Source organism: Typha angustifolia, chromosome 10, assembly GCF_048772165.1.
Source record: "Typha angustifolia cultivar Huaian chromosome 10, ASM4877216v1, whole genome shotgun sequence".
NCBI lineage: Eukaryota > Viridiplantae > Streptophyta > Magnoliopsida > Poales > Typhaceae > Typha > Typha angustifolia.
In genome coordinates, this window is record NC_133248.1 from 12,522,110 (window position 1) to 12,548,099 (window position 25,990).

At 38.2% G+C, this 25,990-nt stretch overlaps 5 protein-coding genes across 6 annotated transcripts; 4 read left to right on the top strand and 1 right to left on the bottom strand.

Moving 5' to 3' along the window:
- Positions 1–274: 274 nt before the first annotated feature.
- LOC140769255 (uncharacterized) lies at positions 275–4,515 on the top strand. The gene is made up of 3 exons (XM_073109916.1): positions 275–483; positions 3,040–3,693; positions 4,241–4,515. The coding sequence occupies exons 2-3, from the start codon at positions 3,137–3,139 to the stop codon at positions 4,308–4,310; spliced, it is 627 nt and encodes a 208-aa protein (XP_072966017.1). The 5' UTR covers positions 275–483; positions 3,040–3,136; the 3' UTR covers positions 4,311–4,515.
- Positions 4,516–5,141: 626 nt separating this feature from the next.
- LOC140767979 (TSL-kinase interacting protein 1-like) lies at positions 5,142–9,197 on the top strand. 2 transcript variants are annotated; one of them, XM_073108046.1, is made up of 8 exons: positions 5,142–5,412; positions 6,698–6,883; positions 7,171–7,376; positions 7,446–7,687; positions 7,805–8,015; positions 8,110–8,487; positions 8,651–8,737; positions 8,844–9,197. In XM_073108046.1, the coding sequence occupies exons 2-8, from the start codon at positions 6,769–6,771 to the stop codon at positions 8,967–8,969; spliced, it is 1,365 nt and encodes a 454-aa protein (XP_072964147.1). In that variant the 5' UTR covers positions 5,142–5,412; positions 6,698–6,768; the 3' UTR covers positions 8,970–9,197. The 2 variants fall into 2 exon arrangements, with proteins under 2 accessions (XP_072964147.1, XP_072964148.1); XM_073108047.1 differs by having other exon boundaries at positions 5,142–5,388.
- A 2,457-nt stretch (positions 9,198–11,654) lies between these two features.
- Positions 11,655–15,053, bottom strand: LOC140769402 (group 2 truncated hemoglobin 3-2). Its single transcript, XM_073110114.1, has 4 exons — positions 14,813–15,053; positions 14,608–14,738; positions 12,021–12,165; positions 11,655–11,901 (listed from the first exon to the last, which is right to left on the bottom strand). Exons 1-4 carry the CDS (start codon positions 14,950–14,952, stop codon positions 11,808–11,810), a joined length of 510 nt encoding a protein of 169 aa, XP_072966215.1. The 5' UTR covers positions 14,953–15,053; the 3' UTR covers positions 11,655–11,807.
- A 649-nt stretch (positions 15,054–15,702) lies between these two features.
- LOC140769199 (FRIGIDA-like protein 4a) lies at positions 15,703–19,072 on the top strand. The gene is made up of 3 exons (XM_073109818.1): positions 15,703–16,633; positions 17,420–17,595; positions 18,431–19,072. Exons 1-3 carry the CDS (start codon positions 15,751–15,753, stop codon positions 18,935–18,937), a joined length of 1,566 nt encoding a protein of 521 aa, XP_072965919.1. The 5' UTR covers positions 15,703–15,750; the 3' UTR covers positions 18,938–19,072.
- Positions 19,073–20,645: 1,573 nt separating this feature from the next.
- On the top strand, positions 20,646–24,854 carry LOC140768646 (aldehyde dehydrogenase family 2 member C4-like). Its single transcript, XM_073108996.1, has 9 exons — positions 20,646–20,820; positions 22,331–22,473; positions 22,724–23,107; positions 23,384–23,473; positions 23,590–23,763; positions 23,857–23,994; positions 24,068–24,205; positions 24,304–24,365; positions 24,463–24,854. Exons 1-9 carry the CDS (start codon positions 20,718–20,720, stop codon positions 24,734–24,736), a joined length of 1,506 nt encoding a protein of 501 aa, XP_072965097.1. The 5' UTR covers positions 20,646–20,717; the 3' UTR covers positions 24,737–24,854.
- The last annotated feature ends 1,136 nt before the right edge of the window (positions 24,855–25,990 follow it).

The window sequence follows — 25,990 nt, forward strand, 5'->3', positions numbered from 1 at the left end:
GCAAATTTTGTATTGTATTTAACACCCAAGAAGTAATTTTGCGGTTTGAACCTTTCGTTCGACTATCTTCAGTGGAAAGGATAGTCGGGACTAGGGACAGATTAAATTACTCTCTATTATTTTAAAAGATGTAAGGCTCAAATTATAAATATCACGAATAAAAAAGTTTGAATCATAAATTGGTTGAAATATAAGGTGTTAAATGGAAATCTATTTATTTTGGGATAGTGAAGCTACTATAAAGCGGAACTTATTGGCGAAACATCCTACCGCAGCAACGAACCCCACTTGATTGGAATTACTCGGCGTACGGACGCGCGTTGTTCCTAAAGGGCGTCGATTTTCTCTTACCGCCTTTGTGATTGTGTCCGGTTTCGAGCAGCGAGATCTGTCGATCGTCGAGAACTCGGCCTTGTTCGATGACGCAGGGATCTCCTCTGGATCGCCTAATGTAGTCTCTACGGATTCGTTTATCTTCTCAAGGTTCGATCTCTTCTCCTCTTGATTTGTTCGTCGATCACTTCTTTTTTTCACAAAATTTTATCAAAAATATCAAAGATTCCTTTAGACAGAGCCCTAGGATTTTGGCGAGCAAAGGATGGAATGGTAATGGCATTAGGATTATTTAATCCCCAGAGAAATGCAACTTGGTCTTTTAGTTTACTTCTTCTCCAAATTTTAGCGCCGAAATTTCGATCTTCTTACGATTTCTCCTTTTTAGTTTGATATTTTTTATTTTCAGATTTATGATGCACAAAATTGGTTCTGTTTAATTTGGATGCATCATTCTTTCTGAGCATAATTCTCGTACTTTACGGATAAATTGGAGTGTACTAAAAGTTCCTGGCAGTGTTTAAGAAGTTGATGGACAGTGAGATTTCAGTGAATGTGGAGAAGATCGGTTAAATATTATCTCTTGCTTTTTCTGGTGCTTCGTTCTTTACTTTTTACTAAGTCGAAACTTAAGTAGATCTAGTTTCTTCGTTCACCTAGAGCGTCTTTACCTTTCTATGTTTATATATTGGGTGCTTTCTTCCCCATTCCCCCCACCATTTTTTTCCTAAACTGAAGACTGAAGGTAGTTCTCCTTCTACTTGTGAGACATTGTCATTTTCTTGTATCTCTTTTTCAGATTTCTCTATAATTTAATAATTGCTGTAGATCTATTTTTTCATGTTATATATGAAGTAAGAATTGATTGGATAAATATTTTTTGCTTGGAAGTCGCCTAGCGCAGTTTGTCTTCTAATCATTTACTTCTACTATTAGGAGGTTTACAAACAGGGCTGCGTCCTTTTTGTCAAAATAATATTAATAATAATAAATATATATATATATATATTCGGAGGTTTATGGTTTAAGAGATATTAATCATTGGCACATTGTCTGTAAGTGAAATTTGTACATGATTATATATTGAACTATTATTGGCAATCTACTTGAATTTTGGCAATATTGAGTTATAGCAAGCAGCTCCAAGCCTCCAACCATGAATTGTAAAGTACAGAACTATAAATGCGATAAATAACCCATAGAAGTTGTGCTCCAATCATATTCTGCCAACTCTTCTGTACTAAATCTTAGTTCTGGAGGTTGGTTTGTCTTAACTGAAATAGGCTAGTGATGTTGCTCGATATGAATGCTTCTGTTTTACTTGTATGGTTGGTCTTGCTATCTACATAGTACATACTTCAGTCCAAGGATCATCCCTATGATAAATACTATTTGTATGTTTGAACTAATATCTATTTTATTAAAGGAATTACCAAGAATCATTTGATTGTATAATCTTCATTATTTATTGTAATATCGAGCTTAGCCTGCTCTCTGTCTTTGTTGCTTTGTCCTCTCAGATCCCACACAAGACATTATTCAACTATATTTTCAGTTGTTTCAGGTTCAGTTTTTAACACAGAATTTTGTGTAATTCTATTTAGATTTGGAGCTATAAAACACGAACACTTCAAATAGTATGCCGTGTCCGTGTCCGACACTTGTCAGACACCGACACTCGTTGGACACTCATTGGACACGTGTCGGATACTTCTACGACATATCTCATATTTAAAAAATTATAAAATAAATTCGGACACTCCTTAGACATTTTTAGACACTCTTGAGAAACTTTTTAGACATAAGATTTATCATATACTATAAAAGTTGATAACATAAATTATCGATTTTAGGAAATTCCTGCATATGCCATAGAAATATAATGCAACAATCACAAGTTAGTACATACAAGAAAATTAATATTAATACAAATTATTGTAAAATCACAGATTCGCCTATGCCGTTCACTGTAGTTAAGTAATGGTAGTTAGTTATTTATTCTCAAGTAGTTAGATATTTATTATTATAATATAGAATTGTATTATCACATATTAGCATTATCATTTTTGGCTTTGTAGTATTATATACGTTTTGTTTTTCTCTCATGAATAATTTATGCATGCTTGTGTATTTATTTTATAAGTTTAGAAAAATATTTCTTTAAACGTATCGATAATATATATAATGCTTTTATTTATTTATTTTGCCGTGTCCTAAACGTATCGTGTCATGTTTTTTTAAGATTTGTCGTATCCCCGTGTCCGTATCGTGTCGTATCCGTGTCTGTGCTTCTTAGATTTGGAGACTCTAAGTAGGGCTTATATGAATATGCTTTAATGTGGTATGTGATTGTTTAGCAATCTTTCTATATTTATAGTAGAGATATAGAAAATGATATAGAAAGTGCAAGGTCAAGAAATTATGACAAAGCTTAAGGAAGCAAAATATAAAGCTGCCAAATTATAGCTTCCTTGACATTTCAATACCAAAGCACTCTTGTCAACTTCAGCCTTCCTTCTTTTCTGCCTGTCATTAATGAGCAATTATTAGCGATGAATATACTACTCATAAATGTACTTAATATTAACTTAATGGGTAGAGCATTGTAATTTCAATGATAATGTGACTTCAACATCTTTGTATAAGATCATATAAAGTGAATATTCTTTTCCTTGCTTTCCCTGATGCATTCTAGCTTCTGAGTAGGTGGGCAACTTCCAGAATGGAACACCTAACTTGCTACATCCTCAAGATATCTAGGAAAAATGATTCTACTTTTCTTTGACACGGATGAGCAGCTAAAATGTTACTGGCTGTGGAAGGAGGAGGATTTTTCTCTTCTTCAGCTTCAGGATATAGGAGTGGCCTTTCTATTATCCTCCTTGGACAGAGAAAAGAAGAAGGACACATGAAAGTATTACCGTGGAACCAATATCAGTTGACGAAACAAGAAGTTGACCCTGATCTTCAGCTGGCTTCAAGAAGAAACCGAGCCTTCCGTGGATGCGCTTCCTTCATTTGCTTTAGGCGCGTGTCTACAGGAGTAGATGGCCCATGTCCTCCTAAAGGGGGCCCCATTCAGCAGTCTAGAACTTTGCCAGATTTGTCTTCTGCTTCTGAAAGGAATGATGACTTTAAAACTAATGGTGTTGTTAATGAGAGTGAAAGGGCAATACCTTTCAAGAGCAGCCTTAAGAAGCCATCTGCCGACTGCTCTGTATTAGCCTGTCAAGCTGCTGATGCGCATAACTCTTTAAGAGAGGAGCCGAATGATTTGTCTTCTTGTACTGAGAGGAGGAAAGTGCAGTGGACAGATATATGTGGAAACGAGCTTGTTGAGATAAGGGAATTTGAACTCAGGTATGGTTGCTGGAGAATGTAAATCAACATAATTCACCTGTTCTCTCTATAGCTCAAAAATCCTTTTTACTTACTAAAATGAAGACATAAAAAGTTAGCATTAGCTCTTGATTAATCACAACTTGTTCTGTTCTAATTGTTCTATCAATGACTCAGGTCCTTAATGAAGTCAATACATTTCCTCCAAGAAGTTCTACTGCATTTATATTTGCTGGAAAACATTGTTCTGTATGTATCCGCATTCATATGGGCTAAATGTTCACATGCTCTTACTACTTGCCGAATAAGCACATCTTATCCTAAGATATGATACTGTAGAACTATTTGATATATTGTTAGTACTTGTGTTTGATTTGACCTAGATAAAGGTGGTTTTCAGTTGAATTTGGGTCTTTCATCCTTTCAATAAACTAGATGTTCAAGATCTAAACTTCACTTTGATTTACTTTAACATGTCTAAAAGAACAGATGGATGCTTTAACTAGGCACGTGTCTTCACAAGTTATTTGTCAATGATATTGTTTCTAATACTGCTTAAATGATGCAGTGACGAGGAAGAGTTGAATGCTGAATATGGTCATGATGGTGATAAAAGATGCGGATGCATTATTCAGTAAATATCGTCTCCTGTACAGATTGACTCTACTCGAATCCTTATGCAATCATCGCCATCTCGCAGGATCTTCAAAACCTAGCAACTGATTTGGCTGTCTATTCCCTCTCTCTCAACTTACTCGTGTAAAGTTTGACTGCAGTTGTTGGCAGCTAAAACATTAATCCAAACATTGCTTTGAGCAGTGAGAATGCAGCTTAATTTCTTGACGTTCTTCCCTTTCTGCTTGCAATCAATTTTTTTATAGCTAAATATGTATCTACTATATTCCAGTTCTAAAATGTGATTATCAAATCCTCACCTGCTCGTAATTTTATCTCTTGTTTTATTATTCTTTTGTTCAGAGATGTAATGTAACAACAGGGCAACCAACCTAGATACGAGAACGGCACAAATACTCTGCAGAGACATTAATCTGATTTAATTGCATTAAAGCAGAAAGTTAGAGATTAAAAAAAAAAAAAGGCAGTTATTTATTTCAGGGGACAATCCAAAGCCTGCATCACAACTGGGAATGAAATTTTTGCAGCCAGGATACGTGTCGCTTGCCTATTGGCTAAGAGAGTGTAAATGCTAATCATTCATCTCATTATTTGTCTGAGAAAAAGTATCATATATCCCAATTAATGATTATAAAGTTGTTTATGTACTAATACTACGGAATAGAGTTGTTTCTGGTTCGGGTCGAAAATTTCCACAAGTCCGAATTCGTAAACAAGTTCAACGCATCCGCTCTAGAAAATCCGACCCGTTAAGAGGGACTCGAGAATCGGGGCTAACCAGTAGCTATATTATACAGAGCGTATCCCGGCACGAGATACGCTAGTGAGCCCATATTCCTATTTCTCGAATACGGCTTTAAAATTCTCTTGGGGAAAAGGCGGCAACTCTCAAGGGAAGTAACGAAGCCTTTAAAATCCCAATTTTTTTTTTCTCGTCTTTCCTTTCATTTAGCTGAAGAAATCCCAACGCGTCCTCGAAGAAACTTGCTGCGTCGATCTCCCTTTCCTCAAGGATTTCTGGGGCGAAGACTGCGAGATTTCGGGCTTTTGTTGGAGCTAGGGTTTTCTCATCGGAGAAAGGTAGATCGAAGGCGGATGATTTGGGTACTGGCTTTCTTTTATCTTTTTCTCTTCTAAATTTCAATTTAGGGTTCTAACGAGCAGTTCGTTGGCTCGATCGATCAATTCGTTTGCTTGATGCAGTAAAACTGATGTCTTGTTATCTCATTCTGTTTTGTTTCTTTATTTTATTTTTCTGGCGTCTTGAAGTCTAACAATTTTGAAGATGACGTCTGCCGTCATTGACTCCTTTAATGTAGTTCAACCTCTTTCTCTTTATTGTTTTTTATTAGGTTTCTGACACAGTTCATGAAAGCAAGGATTTAGACGTGAGGAAGGCTGCTTTTAGCATAATATGAATTGTTTGTTAAACCTAAGTCATCGCCTTTTGCGATTATATTGTTGATCTGATGAGATATTGTATCTTTATCTAATTGACACCATATTAATATTTCTCTTTGGTGTAGCCTATAATTTGTCAATTAAGAATAAATATAAATGGTGGAAAACATGCAATCACATCCATTTATTTTGAAGCCATGGATGCAATTGATTAAGGAATCCTTGTGCGGTCTCGTGTACAATGGATTACCTTGGATAGCACCTAAGTGGTGGTGCTAAAGTGTTGAGCCATCAGACATCCAACTTTAGTTTCTGTCTTGATTCCTACTGCATGAGCATGTGCTCGGACATGAAGGAGAGAAAAATAGAGAGAAATTTAAAGCTGCCTGAAAGAAAGTAAAAGTTTGCAAGTGTTTTCGAGAAAAAAAAAAAGATTGACTTATTTATGGATCAGCTGATGCATGATGTTTCAGGGGATTAGAGAGAAAGAGAGATTTTCGTGATTTAGCCCAACTTAGAGAGAAGATGATTACAGTGTGGTGTTTTGAGGGTTGTTTAACAAATAGAGGAAAAGTATATAGTCGTATCTTGCAGAAGTATTGGTAAATGGATTAATGATGGTATGCGTGCTGTTGGAGAAGAGAATGAGGTTAGATTATGCACAAAGATCTAGGGAGGTGATTTTTCTGGAGTTCATAAGGTTTTCAAGGTAGTGTAAAGGCATCTGTTGGTGTACCTATTCTTGGTTTTCATAAAGAGCATAACTGCATAAATGACAGCAACCAGATTTTCTCTTGGAACTTGTACTGCATGTGCTGTCATGTTGTTGACTATTACTTTGTAGAAGATAATTGCATAGTTATGTTTATAATTTTCTTCATATTGTTTCTATTCGTAGTTATGTTTATAATGAGAAACAACAGTGAACTTTCATTAAATTTCCTGCGTACATTTGTGCTCAAACTTACTGTCATTTTTCTTCCTCCAGAAAGAAGCTGACAGTTAGCGTAAAATAGTGATCTATTTGAAAAGGAGTTGCTTACGTCCAAGCAAGCAGTCATGAAAACTGCTGGTCACCAGAGTGAAACAACTAGCGCTGCAAGTTCAAAGATTAAACTGGGCTGCTGTAAGTCGGAGATGTTGAAGCATGGCAAACAGAGACACATAAGATCTGGTAATATGTTGTCACATAATGTTAATGCTGAAATTGCATCGTATTGGCAGAATTCCTTTAATTGTTTTCGCTTAAACTCTGTCCACATCTTGTAATTTTAGAATGGATTCAAATAACTCACAGCATCTTTCAGCTCGAAATACTCTTTCTTCTGAAATTTGAAAACCATGCGTAAAACTAGAATTGATGAGTTGGCGTTGAATCATATTAGCATAACAAAATTTTCCACAAAGTAACAATTTTTCAAATAAGTAGTTAATTTTTCAAATATGCTCTTCTCTTTTCAGGAAAAGCAAATGTGGATCGCAGTGAAAGGCTTTTTCTTCCTCCTGTTCAACCATCAACTTCACAGATTTCAGTCAGGAAGACTAAATTGCATGAAACAGCACCTGTGAATTCTACAGTTTTACCATGTCAATCTCCTCATTTTTCTGGAAAGCTTAAGCTCCAGCTGTTTCCAATAGATGAAGCAACTCAGAAAGGGTTGGAACAGGTTAGAATCTCAGTATATTAACAAAGCTTCTTTGCAGCTTGAGAAATAATGAACTTTTCTATATTACAGGATCAACACAACCCTTACCTGGAGTTGACTTTAAGTACTCGAAAGAAAATATCCTCAGTGGTGAAACACCTAACTCTCAAGTGGGGCGGGTTGAAGTACGCAACAGGAGAGCTCATGCTCTTTCCCTACAATGCTAGGCTGGATAATATTTTGGGACTTAAAAGATGGACTTCCAAAAACTCTGATATCACTGCAGCTGATGTGCATGCTGCCGTTGGTAACCCATCAATTTTTCGCTTAAGGTATGACTGTTTTATCCAAATAGTATTTGGATTCGTGTTATCTTAGTTATACATGAGAAAATTATTTATCTGTTCGAGCTGGTTAGCTGAGGGGTATGTTTCTGTTTTCTTTTCAAGATATGGATGGTTCTCCCACCTTGAGCCAATGACCTGTGGGACGCCTCTAACATCTCTTCATAGTGAGGACGACATACTGGCCAAAGAGAGACTCTGTGATGAGAACAAACCTAACTATCCTGTTACCTGTGATGAGAAGGTCAATATTGATGGATCATTCAATCGAGGTGTAGGAACACCTGTGCTGACGGAAAAATCAGTACAAGCATTGGTATTCTCACTAACTTTAAAGTTTTAATTCTTCGCATCCAAATTTCCCAACTCTGTTTTCAATTCCTTTTTCCATTTTATGTTTTGGAAAATAGGATAATCAGAATAAACCCGCAGCACTTTCATGGATTGACTGTATATCTAACGTAAGCTTTGGAGCTCTACTATCTGAAACCTCACCATCTACCGATGGCAATCCATTACACTCACAAAAGAATTTGAGTCTCCATCAGATCCCTATCAACTGTGACTCATTTGATGCTGCTATTGCCGCCTTTGTTTCCCGCCAGCAAACGATCAATCAGCCAACGAGGATGTCTAATTCATCCATTTGGGATGCTGAAGAAACATGCCATGCATTTCCATTCCAAAATGCCACTTCGAGCTTATCTGGTCCAGCTTCATGCAAAGATGTGCCTATTCTTTCATCTCCCCAGAATGTCAGTCCCGATTCGGTGGAACTCAATGATAAGGTTGCGATTGGCTTCTTCTTAATAATATATTTAGGAATTTTCTTTTCCTCAAATCTCTCTTGAGTAGAGATTAAATTTGCTTTTTAACTATAATCTTGCTGCAGGGGTGGCTTTATGTACCACCTGATGATGTTTTACAGAGACCGATATTTCTGATTTGCAGGTTGACAACCATGATGATGTTAATAAGGAACCCAAAGAATATTTGAAGCCTTACACAAAAGATTTGCATAATGACGGCCACCATTCGGTACTTAAGTGACACTCATTTTCAATCTATTTCTGCTTATCATTATAATTCTTGGATTAATCTGGCATGAAATTCATGATTGTCATTTTGCTTATTTGTCTCCCAGCCTGATTCTTTGGGTCCCTTGGAACACACGGCGCTGTGCTCTAGACACCCAAGTGCTGACAGTATTGGTCTTGGTGGTCTGATCTCAAGCAGTCTAGATGCATTCCAGAACTTCTCAATTCTCTGAAGAGAAGTGTTTTCCATGAGAAATTGTTTCTTAGGTCTATATCCCTGTTCAGAATGAGCAATCCCTATTACCATAGCCATGTATCTCTGATTCAGATTGTTATTCTCTGAAACAGTTGAATTCCAAAACAAATAAATATCTAACATCATAATATGTTACGAATTTGAATTATTCCGGTATTTGTGCCAGTGAATTCACTATAATGAAAAATGCTTCGGGTTTTTTGTAGTGTTTTGTAAATACTATCTATCTTAAGTGTTTTTTATAGGACACCTTTACAAATGACTATTCAGTTTACAACTATCACATTTATAATTATTACACTTTTACTCCAATGAATACCCACTAAGAAAAGTGGCTTACTAATTACAAGAAACTGTGGTGTTTCAAAATAAATGGTTCCCTTCATCTGAACATCACAGTCAACAATCTTTCGCATGAAGGGCCCACTGATTGTTCATCAAAATTAATGGGTTATGGACCCAAACCGATCTATCATTAATGGTATTATCCCATACCAGTTAGCCCATTAATTACTTTACAAACAGTTAGCAGTTAGCACCCAAGGTTGACTTCTTAATTCTCTCTCTCTCTCTCTCTCTCTCGTATTATATCATTACATAGTACTCCCTCTCTAGGTAGAAGTGAAAGAAGGCTTAAGCTATGGATTGCAATCCAAATCTCCAGCATCGGATATCCTGCGGATGCTCCTCAAGGTTCAGACAACTAGCATTCGCCGCCAACGACTACTACGATAAGTACGATCGCTTGTATCACCCATCATCGACTCGATCCACCAGGACAAGATTGCAAAGCTTGTGGAAGAGGATTATGAAGGAGAAGAAGAGGATACTACAGTTTGCAAAGCAGATGCATGAGCCATATGATTCATACACGTATGCCCAGAACTTTGATGAAAGATCGATATGGGACGAGCCAGAAGACTTGTCTCGGTCCTTTTCGGCACGGTTCGCCGTCCCCTCCAGATTACTGTTGGATTGATTTGAGGAGGGTGTAATCTCGTTTTCTGGTAGTTGTTGGTATCTTTAGTTTATGTTATCAAATCATGAAGAGAATGCTGAGCTATGTTGATGTTCTCTCTCTAGTTCTTTTTATTGGCACATACGATTTAAGAGGGAGTTGAGACTTCGAATAAAAGATACCTTCTTTTTTTGCAGTTTAATCATTTAAAGATGAAGTTTTCTTAGACATTGTTTAGCATAAGGTGGTAGGACTTTGGAGAAGAAAAGGTGATCATTTAGTATAAAGTTCTTGCTGTGATTGGAGCTTTCACCTCATTGAGAATTTTAAGGGAATTAATAGAGACTAGAGAGAGGAGGCATCAAGGCATTGCAATTTTCTTCTTCTTTTTCAACTTCATCGAACATTTGGGATCTTATGAGATATTATCTTTCACTGGCTATTGTCCTCTAAATCAGGTATCAATTATGTAATACCTTGTTTGACATATAAGATACTCATTTACACCCTTAGATCTCTAAAAGCGTTGAATGTTCAGTCGCATTTAATGTTTGTAGAAACCACCTTCAGTCCTTCACCTCCACAATGTGATTCTCCCATATATTTTTGTCACCACAACTAGAAGTTAAATACTAAATGAAGTGAACAATTGAGATCTGTGCATCGATCATGATCTTGAAGTATATTTCTTAGAATTTTCTATGTGAATTTATCTTCATGCAAGTGAAGGCGAATCACGTACACCATTGGAAAGCATGTGAAGAGAGCGAATTTTAAGGTATTTTAACATGTCCAGTTGCAGAGTTCTGATTTTTTTTTTTTAAAACAGTAATCAGACTAATCAAGTCATTAATCTCATCAACGAGTTATAACTTAATACACAAGAAGAGGGAAAATAGGGTAAGATTAAGCCTTATATTGGACTGTATTACAGACTGAACTACACTATAGCAATTCATTAAGAATAAGCACTCATGCACAATAAGAGAAAGAGAAAATAGAGTAAAGCTCTAAAAATAAGCCTCTCACTTAGCCATCTATAGCTGCACTATTACAACAAGCCTAGAAAGAAATACAAGCATATCAGTGATGGAGTCCATTAATTATATCAAGATTGTCTTAAAGCTCTATTCGAGCAACCTATGAAATCAAAAACAGAACCAAGAACAAACTAAAACAGTAAGAAAATAAATCAGAATAACGAGAAGGGGCAAATCTGCTTATTATATTCACGAAACAAAAAATCTAAAAATCCAAATAAACAAACTCGTGATATATCCTAATGATCTAGGCAGACATCTGCCCTTGAAGAAGGGTGAGGCAGAGCGATGACAGCTTGTGCAGACCGATTGAGACCAGGGCTGACAATGTCCACGGCAGTCGGTGCAAATGGCAGCGAGGCGGAAAGACGGGAAGTGGGTTAAGGCAAGGTCCACAACCCTCGGCGCAGACAATGGAAACACGGACAACGACAAAGGCAAGGTCCACGGCAACCGACAGAAATGCATATGGCCGAGGAGGGGACAATGGCAAGATGGAGGAAGTCAAGAATAGGAATGGTTAAGTTCCTGAATAATAAATTGTGGTCCACAATTACAGCCTCAAGCAGTAGAGCAGGAGAGTAGTGCGATAGCATCATCCAGAAAATTTCTACGTATAAATCACAATGTGGAAACATAAATCCATACAACAAAAAAAACTCAATTAGTGCAACCTCTAACAGTACACCTAATTTCATATATAAATTTATTCTTTTCCCAAACTCATGTATACAGTATTTTAACCACAGTTGATTAAATTAAAATACATAGATAACTGTAATCAAGTCTAGAAAGTGGGTAGTGAGTAGGGACTCTCTTATGCAGACGGTTTATCGGTTGCATGTTGGCGGGGAACTCCTTGACATTGCCTTGTCATCTCATTCCCAGCAACAAGAAAGTATGCAGTGTGCCTGAAAAAAAGAAAAGAAAGGAAAAGAAGAAAGCAGATGTCAAGATTATTGTATGGTGGTAAAGTTCAGCACCAGAGAACTGGATTTAAAGGAACAAGATTCTGGGTGCTAATAATTACCTGAAAAAATTCATCATTTTGGTCTTTGAATCTGGGTCAATACTTGCAGTGCTGTCTAATGCTTGTTGCATGTGGTGTAACCACCTCTCAGCTGCTTGATGAGTAACTGGAAATGGGCGATGCCGTCCAATAAGTGCTGGATGGCCTGCAAAGGAAGAATAAGGCAATCAGCAATGTAATATTCTCAATCAAGTACCTAATGTTGTTCAATGAGGAATAAAGTAGGCTTGACAATTCCAAGGGACTGCAGTTTCTGCAAGGGACAGTCAGCACTGGGTTTGTCCAGCAAACAAGTTGATGTACAGGTACTAACCTAGATTCCGGTTTGTGCTTTATACATCACTTGGCTGCTAGAAATAGTCTTACATCGTCCATGGATAGTATATCAAAATAAAAGACAGAAGAATCACAAAAAGAATTAGAAAAATCAAGATTGAGATATGTTATATAGACCATCAGGAAAATCAAACTTAAGAGAGGTGGGCCAATGAACTTCTCACTAAACAGCATGGGTGGTGATAATTGCAGATACAAATTCATTAATAGTTCCAATACAATGCCTCTGGAATGCTCTCTCAAGTAATAAGAAAAAGAAAAAAAAAACATAGGCAAAAGAAATATAGTAAACAAAGGATTAGCAACTGACCAACTTCCTAAGCAGCACTAGCCACTTCTCAAGATAATCTTGAGGGCCCCGATATTCCAAAACAAATAATTTTCTTCAGAAAAAAGGAAATGACTGATTAGTCTAATTTGGTACTAAATCACTACTGTATCCATCACCATTTGTACACAAACAGTGATAGAGCTATATCAGCATTGACTGAAGTCCAGAAGCTCTCATCCATTTGTGGGCTCTGTTCTAGTAAGAATGAGTGTTGTACCACAATTACCACCAATTAATGCCACACATCGCGGAGGTACTAGAAGAAGGTTCAAGAATGATTCAATTAGAAAGCCAGAACAAATTCTTGTTGTTGATTTATGTTTTTCTCCCCCATTTTCTTTTATAAATGTTGGTTGTTGTCTTGTTGATTTACTGAGCTAATAGAAATGCAGGAATCCACATAGCCCATTAGCCCTAACGAAAGACCCTCATGGCATGACCCAATTAGATCGACACTAACAAGTCATGATTTCCTGTCCTCAGCGTAAAGAAATTTATGTCCTGAGCAACATGTAAGGGTGAAAATGGGTCGGATTAACTCCGACCCGACCAGCTATCCAACCCGACTCAGATCGGATTCGGATAAAAAATTTCTATCCGACTCGGATTCGGATTCAGATTCGGATATGGATAGAATTTTTGAAAAAAATTCGGATACGGATTCGGATACGGGTCGGATAAATTTTTCGGATTCGGATATGGATATCGGATATCCGTTTACCCATATTTTTTTTAAATGATTTACAGTTTTTAGTTTACTTATTTAAATAGTAAGTATTAATATTATTACTAATAATATATTATATATTATTTATAGAGATTAATTTCTCTAATTTTATATATTTGACATACAAAAAAATTATTTGTTGTAAAACTCTTATTAATTTTGTGTTGATTATATTTAAATAAAATATTATAATTATTTTAAATTTAATCAATATCCGTTTAAGATCCAATCATTTATCCGAAAATTATCCGTATCCGTTTAGTTAGGATATGGTTTTAAATTTTGCTATCCGTCCAATATCCGTATCCAAACTAAAAATATGAATCCGGATATGGGTTGAGCACTATCCGATCCGTATCCGATCCGTTTTCACCTCTAGCAACATGTAATAAGAACAAGTACAAAGAATATCTTCCATCTTGGAACGACACCAAACTGTACAAACTTGACAAATGTAAATCATCTTAGTAGTTGCATTGGAATTCATACTTCAAATCTTGACAACGTACACTATCTTAAAAGAGAGTCTCCACCAATTCACGTGCCAAAATTCAAAATCTTCAACATACCTCTCAGCAGGAATCCTATCTGATATACAACTTCTATCACTTTCTTCCAGTCTTACCTAAATTGTAACTCCAAAATCTTATCTGCTTCTTAGCAAGCAGATAAGTGATAAAGTATTAAACATCTATGATATATTTTTCACAGCAGCCTAACAGGAACTGTGCTGCATAGATAGCTTGTAGCTGACAAAAGAAACTTCAGCATAATTATATGAAAAAAAAACTTTTTCTGCAGTTTATGTTTAAATGGGTGCTATTCTATAGTAAATGCAAAACTTAAACTAACCAACTTGATGCAATTTCAAACTTTTGATTCAGTTTTCTGTTTGATGCTTTGATTCTGCCCATATGAAACTTTATCCAGGAATAGCTTAAAAAACAAATACGCTCATTAATCAATCAATCTGCAATCCCTTTGAACTAGTCTTCGATTTAGTAATTACAAAAATCCCTTGAACAACGAACTAACTCGAGATAACTGGAATCCACTAACTACATAAATAAAGATATTATCAGGGCTGCAAAAGATATTCTTTATGTGTCTCACCTGTGCCAATCCATCTATTTTCCACCGAAGAAATTTACTTGTTCAAATAAAGAGATAAAAAGAAGAAAAACTCAATTTACCTCTCCTCTGGGAAAAGAGGGGAGGCCCTCCCATCCTCTGCACGAAGAACTCATACTGGTTCCGAATCGCGTCCTCCTTCTTCGAATTAGCAAAGATCGACCGGAACCACTCCTCCTCGTCCTCGTAAACTCTATCGATCAACGACACCCAAGGTCACAATCGAGGACCAGAATCCAGAGGAGAGAGAAAGAAGCAAAAGAGAACCTAGTGTAGAAATTGGTGGACAGATCGATGAAGGGTTGGAGACCACCGAGGGATTCGAAGAGGTTGGTCTCATCGATCGCGAAGGCGTCGCTCGCCGCTACGCCACTCCATTCCGACGCCTTCTCCTGCAGCGATTGCATCCTGTACTTCGATTCAAACGCTACGAATTTTTTGAGACTGGCGAGAGGAGGAGGAGCACGAGCACGAGCATTTAAAGGACCACACGCTCTCACCAATCGGCGTCTCCGTAGGTCTCAAGCAGCTGCGCTTTCCTGTGGGCTGTAAAGAGTAACCCCTGCAGGCCCCAATGCAGGAGTTTTCTATGTAACCAAACAAATATACGACACGTACCCATCTCAAAGTTTGTGGGCCGTGGGCCATGGGCTCTGGGCCTAGTTGTCTGAGGTGACGCACGTCGGTACGTATGTGCGTTATTTTTTTTATTTTTTTTATGGAAAACATAGTGATTGTAAAATATGGTGACATAGTTAGCGCATGATCCACTCATGTCGACACTTCGCTTTGTAGATGGCGACATGGGTCATGGAAGAATGCTTGTTGTACTAGTTTCTATATTCTATGTTCTTGGTTTGTGTACTTTCTCCATCCTGGGATTCCATGAGACGAGGGATTAAACCACTTCTGTTAAGTTTGTAATTGAAGGTGGCAAGACACATCGCGGATTAGTTAAGTAGTGGTAAATACAACTCATCTGGTCGGATTAATTATAGAAACAGAGGCACGCAATCTACACCCCTAAGAACTTAGCATTTGGGCTGTGATCTGTTAAAAGATATTCAAAGCCCAATCCTATCTAGCCCAAAGCTGAAAGGCTAAGCCCAAAACTGGATAAGACTAGCTTTAGTTACTACCCCACCTGCTCCTCTTCTCTTCTCTTCTCTTCTCTTCTCTTCACTCTTCGTTCTCCTCCCTTCACTATGGCGGCCGACGTAGTCTCTTCCGACCTAATAAAGAAAGCCCTCGACGACCTCGAATCCCAGAAATCTCTCCTTAATAGCTGCACCCTCCTCTTAAACAATCTCTCCGACCACTTCGCCTCCTTCAACAAAACACTAACCACCCGCTCTCAAGCCCTAGACGCCGACCTCCAAAACCTCGACTCTACCACCCATCAAACGCTAGAATCGCTCTCTCAGCGCGAATCTTCCATCCCCGACCGCGAGTGCGCCGCCACCGAGCTTATCCGCGAACGCCGCGCCGCGGCTGTCGCTGAGATCGAGGCCGCCGGAGAACCTCCGGCGCAAATACGTGGCGTGCTGCAGTGGCTATGCCGCCGTATGGACTCCCCAGGGCTCTGGCAGTTCATGGTCTCCCACCGCCGAGACCTCTCGGTGCTACGACGGGAGATCGGGGAGGCCGTCGCCGAAGCGGTGGATCCGCCGAGGCTGGTGGTGGATGCGATCCAGGATTTCTTGGATCAACAGGACAGTGGCGGAGATGCTAACAGTGGTGGCGGAGGACACGATCCAAGCTGGGCTTTTGGAATGCTGCTCATGGCGTTGTTTTATCCGGATAGGCGCAAGGCGCCGGAGGTGTCGGGGAGCATGAGGGAGAGGGCGGCGGCGGTGGCCGAGGCGTGGAAGAAGAAATTGGATGGGAAGGAGGAAAGGGAAGAGGGAGTGGAAGGTGAGGAAGGGGTGGGTCGGTCGGAGGTGCAGTTGTTTCTCCAGATAGTGGCGGCGTTCGGGTTGAGTTCGAGGTTTGACGAAGAGTTCTTGAGGAAATTGTTTATGGAGCACTCACGGAGGAGGGAGATGGCGAGGCTTGCTCCTGCGCTAGGGTTTGGTGAGAAGCTCGCAGGTAAAATAAAGTCTTTGTTTGGTTTATCTTCTTATGAGAAGCATTTATTTATTCTAGCTGCTGTCAGGTGGCTGTTATTCTCTGTTATTAACTTGATGTTGAGAAATCAATGAAAGTAAGAAGAATTCTTGTTATATTGCACTACTTTTTGGCATTGCTTGTTTGGACTTCATTAGAACGTGTAGTAGTGTTAATGTTGTTATTTGCTTTCGCTTTCCCAAAATAAATAGGAAAATTCAGTATCCTAGGAGTCTTCATTTGCACCTTGAAGCATTAGAACATGATAGACCTTGTAATTTTTCAGACAGCAAGATATTAAGCAATGACAAGGAGGAGATTATCTCCTAAGTCATTCTTGTGGACACAAGAAAAACTATAATTAAGTTGTATAGATTGTAATACTCCTAATTTTATGTCACTGGGTGACTATATTGGGTTTCAACAATGACTATGCAAACTGTGGGTCAGTTAGTCAATTATCACAAGGAAAATATTTTGCATCCTCTGGTTGGAGGATCTTAGTGATGCATTTTCAATTGAAGAGACTATGGCTTAATTCTCTATTTGCATGTGTCATGTGTGCTACTTGATTCTGCAAAAGGATATTTTCTTAGTAGCTTAAGATTTGCAAATCTTGTAGAATATATATCGACAGTTTCATTTGCTGATTCTGACAATATAATACCTATTCTGTGAATTGTTACTTAAAGCATTTGGGGGAATTTGAAAAGGCAAATTCTTGCTATTGAGAAAAATTAATCTGAAGCTTATATATGGTCACCACAGATATAATTGAGGAGTTGGCAAAGAATGGGAAAGAGGTTGAGGCAGTATATATTGCTCATGAGTCTGGTTTGATTGAACAATTTCCACCTACTCCTTTACTGAAGTCTTATCTCCAGGCTGCCAGGAAAAAAGCTAATGCTATACTGAAAAGTGGGAATCGTTCAGTTGCTGCTATGGTATGCTTGAAATATCCTAGCTGTCTTACTCTTCTACCCTTGTTTAATTTGGGGGCATGCGCTTTCATGACATGGTTTTGTGTCATGCTGAGATAGATAATTCTAACTAACTGGAGTGGGCCATTATTTGCTGTTAATATCATTACTGTTGATTATTTACACTCTATTTTGGATATAGGATTAAATTAGTAAATAGTTGTGATGTCCTTATGATTTTTCACATTGTAAGATTGTAGTGCTGGTTCTTCTCCTCAATACCTTTTCATATCTGAAGGCACATTTTCTTTTATATCTTAAGTTGGCTTTCTATACCTTCTCTTCTTCCTTAGTGCCATTTGACACCTTATTGCCCTCTATGATCTAAAATGAAGCTATTTATTTTCTCATTAGCTCCACCTAATCTAACAATACCTTGGTATCTTGTCCTGTTGTCCATTTCTTTTCCCTCCTTTGTTTCTTCTCACGTCTTTTTGATCTTTGCCTATACATTGGTTCTTCTCCTTTTGCATTCAGTGGTAAGTATGCTTACTGCATCACCTAGTTTGCCGGTAGGTATCCGCTGGTGATGTGTAATCATGCCATGAAAAGTCCATCTCTGTAATAGGAATAAGGTTGCATATGTCCTCCCAGGACCAGCATTGGGAGGATCATTTTATGCTTTTCTTCATATAGATCTATTTAAAGGAATTAGCAAATGGATGAGCTTCGATATTGCTTCCTCTGATTGCAATCTTTATGATCACATGACATCACCCTAAAGGAACTTCAAGCCCATTTTTTACTTAGCCTTCCTTCACTTAGATCACACATTTACGAAAACTTAACTGTCTTCCAGGAAGAGTCAAGAATTTTAGAGTGCAATGCCATGAGGTCCATTATCAAGTGTGTTGAAGCTTGCAAACTGGAGTCAAAGTTTAGCATTGAGGGCCTAAGGAAGAAGCTTTCTCAAATGGAAAGGGCCAAGTCAGACAGGAGGAGGTCTGCAGCAGCCAACTTCCACAAGAAGAGGGCACGAACTACTGGAGATGCCCCCTCTTCCCGACCTGCCAAGGCAAGTAGGAGCTCCAATGCTGCTTATCCCTCATTCCATCGGAATCCAACTGCTGTACCTCCTGCTCCAGCCTCCCGCCATTCATACAATTATCCCGGCCAGGGCGGATTTGGTAGCCCTGTATCTGCATCATATGCCCAAAGCCCCACTGCAGCTCCTCAACAGTTTCATGTGCCCGAAGAAATTGGCAAACGACGCAGTGCCATGCCGTACGGTGGAGCAACACTTAACTATGGTGCCTATGATTATGCTGCTCCACATTCAGTTCCTCAGCCATCATATCCCCATTGAATGTAAACGAAGGTGCCGAAGTTACTTCACCTATATACTAGATCAGAAGCTATAGATGGGTGTACCTTTTCTTTGTCTCAGGCTTCTTGTTTACAAAGCTTTGGCTGATATTCTATAATTGACAGTGTTGCTTGATTTTTTTTTTTTTCTTTCGTATGCCTACGATCTCAATGTTTAGCTGATCGATAGTCTGCCGTGAGGTCCTATACACTATAGGGCAGATTTCTCAAAGTTACAGGTTACTTGTTCACTGCTACCGTTTAGTCTGCAACTTTGCCCTCTTAGAAGGCTTGGCATTCTCCCTCTCCTCGTGTTCTCTTGATCTAGTCTCTCCTTTCTCTCTTTTCCCTGTTGCGATCTATCCCCCTTCTTACTTCATCGACTCCCATTCATCCTCCATACCGTCGCTATTAGCGTCGCTATCGACTTATCTTTCTCCTCCTTTATCGTCCTACATCAACAGAGGCTGGATCTGTATGATAACTCAAGTTAGGTCGGTCCCAGGCGCTAGGCTTCCTCTGGTGTCGTCGTCATCAACCTCTAATCCATTGGCTTGACCTTCATCACCTTGAGTTGCCCACCCTTTCACCTTCGTCACCGTGTTTTTTCCTACTTTCCCCTCACATCTCGCTATCGTTACCACAAATGGAGCTATCAGAGTGTTTAATCTCTTTGTTTGTTGCAGTTGTAATATTTTGTCTTGTCGTTCGCTTTTATTATTTGTCTTAGTTTGCTTGGCACTAACCCTAATCCCTGCGTTATTCCTTACAAGAGTCTTTATGCATTTCTGAGTGTGTTGTTGACGTTAGCCAAAAAAGAAACTTGTTTCTGAGATTGTCGCCATTCCTCCATTTTCTTCCAACATAAATGTTTGTATTGGTATACATGTGCTTAATACTATTTCTTTTTATTGTTCTGACTGTATCTTAGCCAAAATGTGGGGTTTCCTTCTCGTCCTTCTTCCCATTTCTTTTTATATACCCGGTACAAATTGCAACACCACATTACATAGATAAAATAATATATTAATTAAAAAGATTAGATTACGTGCACTATTTTCTTCCGTAAAATTTTTTCTTAGATACGATTATACTTTAATTATATAACATATTACTTAAAACTAGACTATTTAAATTTAATTATTTATATTTATAGGAGATAGACTTTTATTTATATCTGATTCTCTATTTTAATACGTTATTAAATTTTAATTTAAATTAATCTTAAATATATATATATATACACACACATTATTCTCAGGCATATACGTTGAAGGGTATATATATAAGTATGAATTTTAAAATGATATATACATAAATAAATAAAATTGAGAGGCTATATGCAAAAAAAAAAACATAAAATAGTGTTGCCCTCAGTAATTATAATTTAGAAATAAGTAATCACCTGTTGAACCGGTTATAGGACTCAAATTTCTAGTGTTACTATTATACCCTTTAACTATATTGACCATTAGATTTTTTTTTTTTTTATTCTACAGAGAAAGATAGATAGATAGATAAATAAAGGGTATTGAAAGTATTAAAAGTAAGAAGTTTATAACAGTGAGTACTTTTTTTTCTCTCCACATTTTAACATTCAAAACAATCACATCACATATATTGAGAGAAAGAGAGAGAGAGAGAGAGAGAGAGAGAGAGAGAGAGAGAGAGAGAGAGAAGAGAGAGAGAGAGAGAGAGAGAGAGAGAGAGAGAGAGAGAGAGAGAGAGAGAGAGAGAGAGGGTGATATAGTTCAGAGTGGCTGCTTCCTTTCTTGCTCCTTATGGCTTCTCATTCCAACGGCAGCTCGGCAAATGGCTTCAAGTTGCCAGAGATCAAATTCACCAAGCTCTTCATCAACGGTCGCTTCTCTGATGCCATCTCCGGTACCACTTATCGTACCCTTTTCGTCTTTCTCCCTCTCTCTAACTTGTTAATCCTCTTCATTTCTTTCTCCCTTCTCTCCTTCTCCTTATTTTTCTTCCTTTCTTCTTTAGTTTGCTGTTCATTACTTTGTTATAAAGTTTTTCTTTTTAAACGTAGTTATAAACTTTATGTGAGTAGCTTCCTATCATCATCGTAACTGTTTTTATTTCATTATATTTCCTTGCTTGAAGTTGGAACTCGAGAGCACCTCGTTATGCTATAAAACGAGTGAACCAGAGCTCTTGGTTCCTAAACAATATACCTTATCCTGTAAAAAAAAGGTTGGAAACTTAGGCAGCATTATATTGGCTGCCAATCGGCTAATTTTAGCTGCCCCGGTTCAGGAGGGACCTACGGGCTGTAAGACAACCTGCTGCTAAGTAAGTAGTCTTGGACCAAACTAGTTTTATTTTATAATTTTTTCATTCATATTAACCGCAGTTTAAATTTATTATCGAATAGAGTCTAATTTACTATAGTCATTTTAAAAAATATTTTTTATTAAAAAATTATCTTAACCGCTAAATAACTAAATTAAAGATATTAAAAAAAATTAAAACAAAACTAGCTAATTTGGTTAAAAACTCACGAAGTGGCACAATTTTATTCTACCTCCTTAGCCAGGTTAGTTGTGGGTAGAAAATGTTTGCAGCAGTCAAAATACCATAAGATCCACAGAAAAGTGTTTCTTCCTAATAGGGTAGTTGTATTCAATCGTGCCAACTGGAGAGACAAAAACTAAACGAAAGTATTAGTAGGCTAATCATACTACTCCTTTCTAACAATCCGACTCTCTCTTTCTCTTGACCAAGGAGTAGTTGATACCGTCGTCGGTCGCTATCATTTACAGTGACCATGGTACCATAACTTCTGGAATGTAAGAATGGCGTAGTTGCTCACAACTCTTTTATTGTCTTGTATCAAAATAGTCCAGTGAAATCTACCCCCCCCCCCCCCCCCCCCCCCCCCAAAAAAAATCTCCTTTTCCTTGGAAAATAAGAAGACCAGTGAACAAAAGAGAGGACGAGGATTGAGCTTTTGACTTTGTGTTAGGAAACGGCTGCTATAATTAACGACTTTTTAAATTTAAGTTAAGCGATTTACGTAAAAGTTTGAAATGTTCTATCAATTTTGTGTAAGTTTTATGAAGAATTCAGCGAATTTATATGAGTATTTTTTAGAGAAAAACTCTCCCAATAGGGAGATGCAGTGTAACTCGGCACCTCCTCTTATGCCACGATATTTATCCAGGGCCTCGCACCGTTCCGGTGCCAGTCTACAGTGGAAGTGGGGCCCTTAAATTACAAGTATATATGAGTTAGCTTTATAGGAATACTTCAGCAAGTGTGGAATCGATTTTAATACTTGTTGGATCTACCTGCATGAAAAATTAATCAATTTTTATCATGTTATTTTTTTTAAAATTTTTGTTCTACTTTTTTACGTTATTTTTTTAATTTTGTTCTAAAGGGAATACATTGGAGACCAGAGATCCACGCACAGGGAATGTGATAGCAAGCGTTGCTGCAGGTGACAAAGAAGATGTGAATTTGGCAGTGAAAGCTGCCAGAGAAGCTTTTGACCATGGCAAGTGGCCTCGCATGTCCGGCTACGTATGTTCTCTCTCTCTCTCTCTCTCTCTCTCTCTCTCTCGTGTTATTATTTACTGATGGCATCTTTACAAATTTTAAAACATGAAGGTTTACAATTTTATAAACATCAAAACAGAGTCATTTGCATCGATTTACAACCATCCTGCGTTTCTTCATACAAGCAATAAAAAGTAGAATGGAAAAGATACCCGAGTATAAAACAGAGCCCTTCTGGTAACTCATATAACCTTTTATGCACAATGGTTGCCAGGAAAGGGGGAGGATAATGACGAGATTTGCGGACTTAATCGAGCAAAATGTTGACGAACTGGCAGCACTGGAGAGCTTAGATGCGGGGAAGTTGTTCTTCCTGACAAAGATAGTTGACATCAAGGCGTCTGCCGATGCGCTCCGCTACTTTGCTGGGGCTGCTGATAAAGTTCACGGCGAGACCGCGAAGATTGCAGGAGAGTTCCAAGGTTACACGTTGCGCGAACCCATTGGCGTAGTTGGGCACATCATACCTTGGAACTTCCCGTCTATCATGTTCTTTAGCAAAGTATCCCCCGCTTTGGCTGCTGGTTGCACTATGGTCGTTAAGCCTGCTGAGCAAACTCCCTTGACTGCTCTCTTCTATGCCCACTTGGCTAAGCAGGTCCTTCCTTATAAATTCTTATTGTCTTTTTCTTGTTTTCATGCAACGAAACCGGTATCGAATATAAAAATAGGATACATTTATCTTTTCTTTTATATCACGTGGTGTTAAAATTAGTATTGAATATAAAAATTGGCTATTATAGTCGATAGATAATAATTTTAAATTTGGGAAAGGTATTGAAGAAGTATTTGACTTACTATTTAGGTTTAAACTCTTCTCTTCAACTTAAGTTGCCTAGACTAATTTTATGTTCGCTAACTTCTCATGTTACAGGCAGGTATTCCTGATGGGGTGCTCAATGTAGTCACAGGCTTTGGGTCAACAGCAGGAGCAGCCATTGCTTCTCATATGGATGTCGACAAGGTAATTTGTGATGTATCAGTAACCTAGCTAGGAAAATTTATTCCTCAATTGGCATCGTCTTGACAAAGAGATTCCCTTCCTGCAATCAGTTTGTTGAACTAACTCTTTTGATTTAGGTTAGCTTTACAGGATCGACAGCAGTTGGACGTCTCATAATGGAGGCAGCAGCGAGAAGCAACCTAAAGGCCGTCTCACTTGAACTGGGTGGCAAGTCGCCTCTCATTATCTTTGATGATGCTGATGTAGACATGGCAGTTGATATTGCTCGCACCGCCACATTCTTCAACAAGGCATGCAAAACTTTCTCGCCGGAGAGTTTATTAATCCTTAAAAAATTGAGTAGAAAATAACCACGCGATGTCATTTGTTCTATGAACTTCTAGGGAGAAGTTTGCATGGCAGGTTCTCGTGTATACGTTCAGGAGGGGATTTATGATCAATTCGTGAAGAAGATCGCAGAGAGCATGAAGAATTGGAATGTTGGAGACCCTTTTGATCCCCATGTCCATCAAGGGCCTCAGGTAGCCTAAACCTTTCAGATTGTCTGATCAATAGATTCTGCCAGCAGATGATCCTCTCTTATATATAGTGCAGGTTGATAAGAAGCAATATGAGAAGGTTCTTGAATACATTGAGCATGGAAAGAGAGAAGGAGCTACCTTACTGACAGGAGGAAAGCCTTGCAGTGAGCAAGGCTACTACATTGAGCCAACTATTTTCGTTGATGTGAAGGTGAAACAAACACTTTATCACGCCGTGTTCCATATGGAATGAATTAAAACTTAGTCATCAGCTAAACATCATAAATAAATAAATAAATAAATTCACAGGAGGATATGCTGATAGCCCAAGATGAAATATTTGGTCCTGTGATGTCCCTCATGAAGTTCAAGTAAGTCTGCCACAACTTAGTAGACAATCTCAAAGACCAACTATTGTTCTTGAATTTCTACTCTTCCTTTTTTTTTTTCTTTTTCTTGTTTTTTGAGGACTATTGAGGAAGCGATAGAGAAGGCGAACAATACGAAGTATGGACTAGCTGCCGGGATCGTGTCGAAGGATCTAAACATTGCAAACAGGATGTCGAGATCGATTCGTGCAGGAACCATCTGGATCAATTGCTACCTCGTTCTTGACACGGACTGTCCTTTTGGTGGTTATAAGATGAGTGGGTTTGGAAAGGATAACAGCATGCATGCTCTTGAGAAGTATTTCCAAACAAAGACTGTGGTCACTCCTATCTATAATTCCCCTTGGCTGTAGTCTAATAACAGAAGCAAAAATAAATAAGAAAGGTGAGAGAGTGAAACAATAATAGTGAGTGCCATTTGTGATGACACATTTCTTAATATGCTATTCCATTTTACAAACTCTTTATATATGTTTCGCACTGAGAATATTTGTAGCATTTTACTAAGGATAAGCTTGCAAAATTAAGAGAAAATTGCATACGAAGAACGCCAAACAAAACGAGAACATCTCATAAATGTTCTCAATCCCAAACAAGAGTACCTATTCTTCGAGCACTAAAATGAGAGAAGAAGAATCAAGAGCTACAGCTGGGACTGAGCTGGGCCCCATTAATACTATTAGCCCAGTTGGGCTTTTAATTTAACTTATATGATTCCATGCTTAACATATCTTAATTTCATCTAAATTGATCGCTCATTTGACAGTAACTAAATAAGTCTCTGTTTCTTATCTTTTTTATTGATCCAACTCTATTTTTTTGCATTAGACCCAACTAATGAGCTATAATGATAGGTAAGCTAGTTTATCTTATACTGTGAAACTTTTAGCCACTTTTGTTAATATTATATAAAAATGATTATAACCTGGGACAAGCTACTCTATATATTATTATATTTATCTTCCTCTTAACCCATTCAACCAATAGAGACAACACTTGGCTGACGTCTAAACGTAGTCAAACTCTGACGAGATCAATAAAAGGGTTGTGCGAGTGTATCCAAAGCTCCAGTACGTCTACGAAAACTGCAGGCAAATTCTTCAATCTTTGACCTCTCATGATGCGAGTATGAAACAGCGTGGCCAGCAATTCAATTAATTTAGCATACTTATTCTATTCGAACTCTTATACCTCCCTTTATATAATCTAAAGCTAACACCTGCACTGCTCTCCCTCCATATATATTATATATCATTCCTCTCTTCTTCTCATCACCGTACTCTTATTAAGCTTAAAGAGCTAGCACAATCAATTACTCTAAAGTTACATTCTTGTTTAGTTCTATTAGTAAGATGAACACAGTCAAAGTTTATGCTATGATCTTCATCACATTCTTCTTGTCTGGCCTTATGCGGCCACCGAACGGCAAAGCGGCGCCGACATCTCTGACCAGCGAAGGGACGGCGGTCGACCAAGGAATTGCCTACGTGCTCATGATCGTGGCTCTCCTTGCTACGTATCTTGTTCGTTGACCCCTAAAGAAGCTTCAGTCATTGCTTGTTAGATTCAGTTTGTGCTTCTATTTTTATCTGTTTTAGAGTTTGAAT

What these genes read in the sequence shown, in the direction of transcription:
- LOC140769255 (XM_073109916.1), top strand. Translation starts at nt 3,137, where the DNA reads ATGTTACTGGCTGTGGAAGGAGGAGGATTTTTCTCTTCTTCAGCTTCA. An exon ending in ATAAGGGAATTTGAACTCAG is followed by an intron (nt 3,694 to 4,240) that starts GTATGGTTGCTG and finishes TAAATGATGCAG; the next exon opens with TGACGAGGAAGAGTTGAATG.
- LOC140767979 (XM_073108046.1), top strand. Translation starts at nt 6,769, where the DNA reads ATGAAAACTGCTGGTCACCAGAGTGAAACAACTAGCGCTGCAAGTTCA. An exon ending in CCATCAATTTTTCGCTTAAG is followed by an intron (nt 7,688 to 7,804) that starts GTATGACTGTTT and finishes TTTCTTTTCAAG; the next exon opens with ATATGGATGGTTCTCCCACC. An exon ending in CGGTGGAACTCAATGATAAG is followed by an intron (nt 8,488 to 8,650) that starts GTTGCGATTGGC and finishes TCTGATTTGCAG; the next exon opens with GTTGACAACCATGATGATGT.
- LOC140769402 (XM_073110114.1), bottom strand. Translation starts at nt 14,952, where the DNA reads ATGCAATCGCTGCAGGAGAAGGCGTCGGAATGGAGTGGCGTAGCGGCG. An exon ending in TCCACCAATTTCTACACTAG is followed by an intron (nt 14,739 to 14,812) that starts GTTCTCTTTTGC and finishes GTTGATCGATAG; the next exon opens with AGTTTACGAGGACGAGGAGG. An exon ending in AAAATGATGAATTTTTTCAG is followed by an intron (nt 11,902 to 12,020) that starts GTAATTATTAGC and finishes TCTTTTTTTCAG; the next exon opens with GCACACTGCATACTTTCTTG.
- LOC140769199 (XM_073109818.1), top strand. Translation starts at nt 15,751, where the DNA reads ATGGCGGCCGACGTAGTCTCTTCCGACCTAATAAAGAAAGCCCTCGAC. An exon ending in GTTTGGTGAGAAGCTCGCAG is followed by an intron (nt 16,634 to 17,419) that starts GTAAAATAAAGT and finishes TGGTCACCACAG; the next exon opens with ATATAATTGAGGAGTTGGCA. An exon ending in ATCGTTCAGTTGCTGCTATG is followed by an intron (nt 17,596 to 18,430) that starts GTATGCTTGAAA and finishes ACTGTCTTCCAG; the next exon opens with GAAGAGTCAAGAATTTTAGA.
- LOC140768646 (XM_073108996.1), top strand. Translation starts at nt 20,718, where the DNA reads ATGGCTTCTCATTCCAACGGCAGCTCGGCAAATGGCTTCAAGTTGCCA. An exon ending in GGCCTCGCATGTCCGGCTAC is followed by an intron (nt 22,474 to 22,723) that starts GTATGTTCTCTC and finishes AATGGTTGCCAG; the next exon opens with GAAAGGGGGAGGATAATGAC. An exon ending in ATGCCCACTTGGCTAAGCAG is followed by an intron (nt 23,108 to 23,383) that starts GTCCTTCCTTAT and finishes CTCATGTTACAG; the next exon opens with GCAGGTATTCCTGATGGGGT.